This window comes from Mus caroli, chromosome 7, assembly GCF_900094665.2.
Source record: "Mus caroli chromosome 7, CAROLI_EIJ_v1.1, whole genome shotgun sequence".
In the NCBI taxonomy this organism is placed as follows: Eukaryota; Metazoa; Chordata; class Mammalia; order Rodentia; family Muridae; genus Mus; species Mus caroli.
This window is the reverse complement of record NC_034576.1, coordinates 131,645,469-131,653,294: the sequence shown is the minus strand read 5'-3', so window position 1 is coordinate 131,653,294 and position 7,826 is coordinate 131,645,469. Positions and strand designations below refer to the sequence as shown.

The following is a 7,826-nucleotide window of genomic DNA, read 5'->3' as shown; positions in this document are numbered from 1 at the left end:
ATCAGCAGGACTCAAATTCTGTCGAACAGTTAAGTTCCTTTCCTGTGTGTTGACGGATAGTTGACAGATATACTTCTTCTAGTGACATACATTAGGAAGCATGTGCTGGCTAGTCCTATGTCAACTCCACACACAAGTTATCTGAAAGGAGGGAGCTCTAACTGAGAAAATACCTCCATAAAATCTGACTGTAAGACACTTTCTTCATTAGTGATTGATGAGAGAGGGCCACACCCATTGTGAATGGCGCCACCCCTGGGCTGATGGTTCTGGATTCTATAAGAAAGCAAAGCTGAGCAAACCACAGGAACAAGCCAGTAAGCAACACCCCTCCATGGTCTCTGCATCGGCTCCTGCCTCCAGATTTCTGCCCTGCTTGAATTCCTGTCCTGACTTCCTTCAATGATGAACTGTACTGTGGAAGTGTAAGCAAAATGAACCCTTTCCCCTCCAGCTTGCTTTCTGGTCATGGTGTTTGGTTGCAGCAATAGAAACCCTGAGACACAGCACGAATAACACAGTAACTGTAGGGTAACTGACATGAAACCACAGAACTGTACCTCTGCCACAGCTGTGTGGAACTTGGGACTTTTGGGGTTCAGCAAGCTTTTGAAAAACTAGATGCCCACTCCAGAGTTATGACAATCAAATGTGTTCTAGAGTCTAGCCCTGAAGTGGTGACTCACCAAAGCTCCTAGCAGCCGACAGGTACAAGGCATGTTGGTTATAAAGCAGTCCCAGCCCAGTTCACTAAAGTTACCGGCCGAATCTAGAAAGAAGCAAGGAGTTAGGATATTCCTTGACTAAGCATTTGTCTGGTGCAGTCCAGACACCATGAGTGCTGTCAGAAGGACCCTGGTGGATCAGACATCATTAATCATCATGGTTGGTTTCTAAGTACTGGAGGCCAGATGCCTTTTGCTTTTCAGTCGCAGGTAAATCCGAGATAAGTGGAAAGGCCAGCAATCATACACTAAGGTTAATGAGTAGCGCTCACATTAACTCGATGCCTCTTGAGAAAATGGTGCAAGCCCTTTCCCCATGTCTTCATGTGTCTGCTTCTGCCCCCGACACAGGGGCCTGTGCAGTCCGGTGTCAGTTTCTTCCCGGACCCTGTCCTGTTGGTTTTACTGCAGCCTTGTTAGTTCTGATGGTCCCACTTGCTGCTTCGGATCTGTGGGACTGTACGGGACTCCAGCCATCAAGCCCGAGGACCAGCCAGGGCACACATGCTTTTGCTCCTTTCTAAGCTATTTTATGCAACAGGCACGCACACCACTAGTTTTAAACACAACTAATTTTTGTCTTCTGGCCTTAACTATCTTGGTTAAAAATGATGGAGAATGACCAAAGATGGAAGAGTCTTGCAGCAGAGTGTCTGGAGTAAAACAGATATGCTTCAAAGGTTTCCAAATACTCTTGCCTTCTGTTTGCATCACCTGAGACCACTTACCTGAGAACTGTCACAAATGACACAGCAGTCAGCCTGGGCCACTCACAGACATTTCCTGGAGCCTCTCTCGGGGGAACCTGAGACTGCAATGTGCCGGGTGGAATGAGTGTTCTAACATTCTCCTGAGCACAGGGAGTTGGGGGAAGAGTCTACTGCATTCACTGTAACAGCAACAAGAGACCAAGTGCCAATCTGTCCCAGCGGGTCAGTTGGACCCAGAGACTTCACAAGGCAGCAATTTGGCCCCTAAGTGGAAGTCATAAAACTGCTCTGACAAGGGCAGGGCAGTAACATTTTAGGCTTTTCAAGCCACCTGCCTTCAGTCACATGGATGCCCATCAGTCCTCCAACCAGATCGACCAAAGGCAGTGAACCCCGGGGCCTGATGATACACTAGCGAAGCTACACTCACAGCAACCGGCAGATGTGGGAGCCGAACTGTTACAGCCCTCCTCTCCAGCCTCCATGTCAGCCAGCTTTGTTTCCTCAAATGCTGAAGCTGCAGGAAGCAAGCTGGCACCTCTGGGTACACCACAAAGTACAGACGAAGCTTTCTTTACCTCACCTCGCACCCAGTCTTTTGGCCAAGGTCCCACATGGGGCCTGGAACAAGCTATCTCACTGAAGCACCCTGACTTCCCTAACTTTAACAATGGAAGATGGGTTGCTGGAAACCACCCCAAGTTGCTGGGAACCAGTGACTAAATTTGACCTGAAGTTGTATTTCTCAGTAAAACACAATATTGAAAAGATACAGTAGGGGTGAAGCTGTTGTTTATTCGGCTGTGTGGGGCCAAAAGACCCCATCTCAAAGAAGAGACTCAAACAACAAAGTCTTGGCTGGGATTTTCCTTTATTTATCATTTTTATAGTTACAGATGTTTAAGTTCTGAGTAATAATTTATAATAATTACATCTAGTGGAAGAAAACAAAGGTGGGAAATGTACAAAAGAGGCTTCAGAAATGAGGTTTCCGGAACATATCCTGGGAGTTAAAATTCAGACCATCAGAGACCATGGACACTAAACAGTAAGCTTAGACGTGGTCCATGAAGACTATGAGCCCCAAATACAAAGTCCAGCAATGTCTAAAGCAAAGAATCCACCATGTCCTCAAGAAAAGAGGTGCTGTGGGGGGCTATCGTCAAATGCTTCTGCCCTGCTGTGTCCTAAATGACTGCCTATCAACACAGGCACACACAGCACATATCTGAAAATCCATCAGAAGCCCCATCTCCTGCCACAGATTTCTTAAACATCTTCAAAATAGCTAATGAGAAAGAACAGTAATTCAGTTTTTTGAATTTTTAAGTTACAAAAATTGAAAAGTATTCACAGATCTTAAAAGCACTTTCCAAAGTATAAATGCCATATACTTTCCCACTATGTGTCCCCATTTTGAGGTCACCTGGGACACAGATCTGACTCCTAGTGTACGGGCCTATGCTGCTGAGCACCTTCAGACTTAAGAAGGTGGTGTCACAGCTAACAAGGGCCAAGCCCTCACGCGGGTCTGGACTGACCATAGCTGTGACCAGGAGCACAGCCAGGCCAGCTCTCCTCACCCCTCGCTTCCGACATCAGATTCCTGCACAGAGCCTGTCAACCTTCTGTTAGTTCTTCCTTGGTGGACCCAAGCTCATTCAATAAATCTCTGCCAGCCGCTCCAGCTTTTGAAGCAAAACGCACTGCTCCCTGTTTAAAGCCGAGGCTCTTCAGGCTTCGGGCATAGTCTGCATAGATGGCAGCGATGAGCTTCTGTAAACCCCAGTTAAGGAACTGAAGAGCACAAGGGGTTGGGGGTGAGTGGCTCCTCACAGGCTCTGGAGCCAGACGCTGCAGGGGACCTGGTGGGCACGGGGAACAGCATGTCACAAGCATCGACACTTCTTTATGAGGTGACCTTGTTGTACCTTGCCCCAGCTGAGTCCATGTTTCCTTCAGAAGACTCCAGCCACATCCTCAGATTCTCTCACTGCCCACTCCTCTGAGGTCGGAGAATGGGAAAGGCAGAGGACAGGTCAGAGCCTCGAGTACACCCTCACTCCACGTGGGAGTTTCTCAGAGCCTGGCTGTCAGCTGGGCACTGAGAGCCCTGTTCTGTCATGTTCTGAAAAAAGTTGATACCAGACCAACTTCACCAGTGAATAGGTCCACACGGCCTTGCCGAACCTTAGGTTTTAGTTACTTTTTCAAAAAATTGATTTAGTTTAGCTTTTTTCAAAGAAAGAATATGTATAGAGCTCATAGCCAGCATATAGAAAGGAGGCCAAATATAGAAGCCTAAGAAAAAGTGCAGTAAGAAAAGGCAGAGCTATGGACATGCAAGGACCAGGGAGCCATATCCACAGCCCATTCTTTTTCAAACAAAGTCCCCCATTGATAGCTAGTAGAAATTCAGAGCTCCTAGGCATGCATGGGCAGCTCACTGTAGCCTGACTATAGGGCACTTCTCCAATGCTCTGTCTTATTCTGCATCAGTGGCTCACCTGGGTACAGTGTGTGTGGTGGTGGTGCTGGGGGAATAGGGGAGGGGTTCAATATTTTAGCCAATATTTTCAAGGTAAACATATAAAACATTTCCCACAGAATGTCTCATTTTGGAAGAATGCTATTTTCAAGGACCAGGACCACATCCCTTCCTTTAAGTTCAAACACACATTACAGACGGCCCTTCACTGGGCAGTCCTCCTGCCTCACCTCTCACCGACCTGCAGTGCAGCAGCCCATCCTGACTCTTTCTCCTCTCCTTCTCTTCTAGGTTTAGTGACCCACAACACAGACCTCCCTCAACAGAAACCTGATGATGCCTTTCCCCACGCAGCACACACGTCCTTCAAAGGATATCTGTGTCCTCACTGACTTCAAATGCACCGTACTTGAGACAGGCTTCCACAAACAAGGCAGCTCTATCGAAGTATCTCATGCTGGGCAACAGAACAAACGTAAGTTAGTTCTCAAAAGTAAATAAAAATAAAATAAAAAATAAAATAGTTCTCAAGCCCTGCCCGAGGTGGGTAAAAGCAAGCATGCATTTCCATCCGGAGCTCTGTACACATTTTCTGTGGAAACGGATTGCTCCATAAGTGACGTCAACACACCTCTAAGCCCTGGTTTATAAAAGAGAGCAGAGCACACTTCTCTACGTACTAGCTTCATGGCAGATACTGCAGAACACTGTGCACTGAGTTTAAACCACTGTAATCTAGGACCACATGATTTTCTAAATTATGGACCCACTGCCCAAAGTTATTAAGTCATGTGTCAAATTTGTCTCAACTTACTGCCTCTAGTTCTCAATAAATTAATCCCCCATCGGAGTGAGGCGTTCATGGCAGACACCCCACCCTGACACAAACACACACACACACACACACACACACATACACACATATAAAATATAACCTATTATAGCCCCCGGGGCTTCTGCTCAGTATTCTCTCAAGGTTCAGTCTTCCCCAACTGTCTAAAGACTTCTATTCTATGTTTTAAAGTATGCCATTTAGGTTTGGCAAACATATTAGTAGAAAATGTTCCAGGCTCTAGGACAAATCACTACTGACCAGAGATGTCCCTGCACGATCTAGGTTCTGTCTCACACACCTGATCTGTATCACTCTCCTTTCACATCACACCAGGTACCACTGTCAACGGCTCACGTGGCACACCCTGAGCAGCCAGGGCTCACACGACTTGCCTGTGAAGCGTCTCTGCCACACTGACAAAACAACCCAGAGAGAGGAGGACCAGGAGGGCCTTGGACTTCTGATTGACTTGTGGAGAGCAAAGGTGGTCAACCCACCGCTTCAGAACATCTGCACATTCTTCAGAATTTAACCGAACCTGAGAAAGAGGTCCATGCTAGAACACCCTTTACAGAGAAACAAAGGGAGGGGGCTTCTCTGAAACAAGCGGCCAGGCTTTGCTCTTTCCACAGCCCAGAGGCTGCCGTGGGACCTGGATGCACCAGACCCCAGCAGACAGGAGCCAGCTGCTTTTCACCTGACCATACCAATGCAAGCTCTGTCTTCCAATAAGCATCATTAGCTGATACTCAGAGGTGGAACTGCAAGTTACCAAACATGAAGCAGCTTCAAATGAAGAGAGCAGGACACATACTGGAAATGCCTTGCCTACCTTTGCAAGCCATGCCGCCCGATTCCACTCGCCATATGTCTGCAGGTAGCGACAGGCATCCGCAGCCTTGTCTATCAAGCAGAGTAACTGAACACCCTCTGGAAGACAGAAGATCAGTCATCTGACCCTGCAGTGCTCCCTTTAGCAAATCATTAAAGAGTAAAGCCACATTTGACTGTAGATTTGTATACAGGGTGAGCACACTTAATTACTTCAAATGGGTATTCAACCTGGACCTAATGGGAAGCTACTGAACTGAATTTTAAACCAGAGTATTAGACAGTGCTCTATAATGAATGTTACCCCTTAAGCAACCAGGGTAGTAAGTATGAAGATATCCTAGAGCATGATTCAGATGCTCCTAGGACTGCAGGACCTAGGTCTACTGTCACTGCAATCACTGACGCCTCCCTCTATGCTTTAAATAAGCTCCGCTAACATGACTGCGGTCGTCCCACAAGCAGCGCTACTTTCCTGTAGAGTATATAAAGAGACATGTCTCTAACAGCCCAGCGCAGCCCAGCACTGACCACTGCAGTCAAAGTGCCTTACCTGCCAGCTTGCCATTGGCGATCATATTGGTTGCTACCAGCTTAATTGTGCTCTGAGAAGGGCCTGAAGAGGTGACAGTGGTGACCAAGCACGCTTTCAGCGAGTCGCAGTAGTAGTGTTGGTTATCTGCACTTGTTTCCAACAGCAGCTGCACGGCTCTGTCGGTCTAGTGAGAGACACCTCCTTTAGTTATGGAAACACTCTCCCGACAGAGCCTTTTGAAAGCTGTGGTGTGTGGTGAAAGAGTCTGCAGCCCACAGGCAGCACTCACTTTGGCACACGCTCCTGGATGTTTTAATAGCACACTCGGGACTGACGACAGTACTGTCTGCACTTCATCTCTAAGGCAGCATAAAGCCAGCCTGGTAGGACTGCTGGGCACTGCCCACTTCGGCTGTGCATCGCCGAGTACAGCAGAGAAAACCAAACAGAAGCTATAGCTGCAGTAAGCTAGCTGCGGGTGTACACCTCACAAGCTCTGACACCGTGAAAGAAAGCCTAAGTGTGTGCCAAGGACATGCTTTCAGGTGTGTGTATACACAGAGATGCGTAAGTGAGAGCGTGTGCGTGTGTAACAATGCTCTGAAGCACAGAAACTGACATACCTGGCCCAGCAGCAGGAGCTGATCTGTGCATTTTTTCGTGTGATCATAAGTTGACCGTTTTACTTCCTGTAGATTAACTCTTTCTAGCTGAAATTTCTAAAATAGGAAAGGAGGAGGAGGCAGAAGGAAGAAAGAAAAAGAAAAATGGAAGAAAATTTAGTTTAGATCAGACTTTTTAAGTAGAAAAACTGAGATTTATTGAAAATTGGAGTGAGCTAATTAAAATGAGCTTTCGAAGTTAAACATTTTAAGACAAAAATCAAGACCGTTTAATAAAAATTTTCATGTGCATTAAAATTTGGTGTTTATAAGCTTGCAGAGAAGCAGGTCTTTCTCTCACAGATAAGGCACAGCACTTATTTCTAGGATGTAGACTGTAAGTTGGTTCAAAAGTTTCCCAAGTTTAAGATACTCAGGAAAACTTCAAAACAAAGGTAGTATCCGTGAAAACTTTCTCTAGAGGCAATGGCACCTGGAAGTAGGTGTTCTCACAGAGCACATCGTAGCAGATGTCCAGTGGGTTGCTCAGCCTGTCCTTAGGAGCACCTTCCTTGGTTACCACTGTGTCCCCAGACTTGGCCTGGGACAAGCTGTGCAGGTAGTGGGCCGCCACTGTCCAGAAGTGCAGCTCCGATTCATCGCCGTACAGCCTGGAAGAGGAATGCAAGGCCTCTGAAGTTACTCTCCAGGCTGAGCAGGCTGCCCTGAGTGGCCTCAAGCATCAGCAACAGTGTCCACTTCAGAGTGCTCTAGGGAAATCACAAGGCAGTGCGCCCGCTAGCCTGGTTCCCAACAGCTTAAGGCCTGATCACACAGAGCCCTTCACATCCAACAGCTCTATATGCCTGCTTTGCCAACAGCACTGTGTTTGGGCATCAGCTTCACAGTAAAAGCTTCTGGATAAAGTGTCAAAACCAGTCTGCTGCTTACCCTCTGGAACATGGAGGGAAATGCTCCCACGACTCTGCTGAACACTAGGGAACTACAGCTTATTGCTTTTAAAGGTAACGCATCAGTATGTTTACAAATACGTAATCTGTAGCTCATATTGTAAAAGCTGCCTATAGGTGAAAGTCCTT

At 47.0% G+C, this 7,826-nt stretch overlaps 1 protein-coding gene across 1 annotated transcript in view; it reads right to left on the bottom strand.

Annotated features, from left to right (window-relative positions):
* Positions 1 to 2,287: 2,287 nt before the first annotated feature.
* Positions 2,288 to 7,826, bottom strand: part of Wdr11 (WD repeat domain 11) — a 45,374-nt gene continuing 39,835 nt past the window's right edge. The window contains exons 23-29 of the mRNA XM_021167159.2: positions 7,220 to 7,397; positions 6,748 to 6,843; positions 6,143 to 6,308; positions 5,591 to 5,688; positions 5,151 to 5,296; positions 4,301 to 4,380; positions 2,288 to 3,213 (exon numbers count right to left, since the gene is read on the bottom strand). Of these exons, the coding sequence (XP_021022818.1) occupies positions 3,056 to 3,213; positions 4,301 to 4,380; positions 5,151 to 5,296; positions 5,591 to 5,688; positions 6,143 to 6,308; positions 6,748 to 6,843; positions 7,220 to 7,397 (922 nt within the window). The 3' untranslated portion in view covers positions 2,288 to 3,055. The remainder of the gene's footprint in view (positions 3,214 to 4,300; positions 4,381 to 5,150; positions 5,297 to 5,590; positions 5,689 to 6,142; positions 6,309 to 6,747; positions 6,844 to 7,219; positions 7,398 to 7,826) is intronic.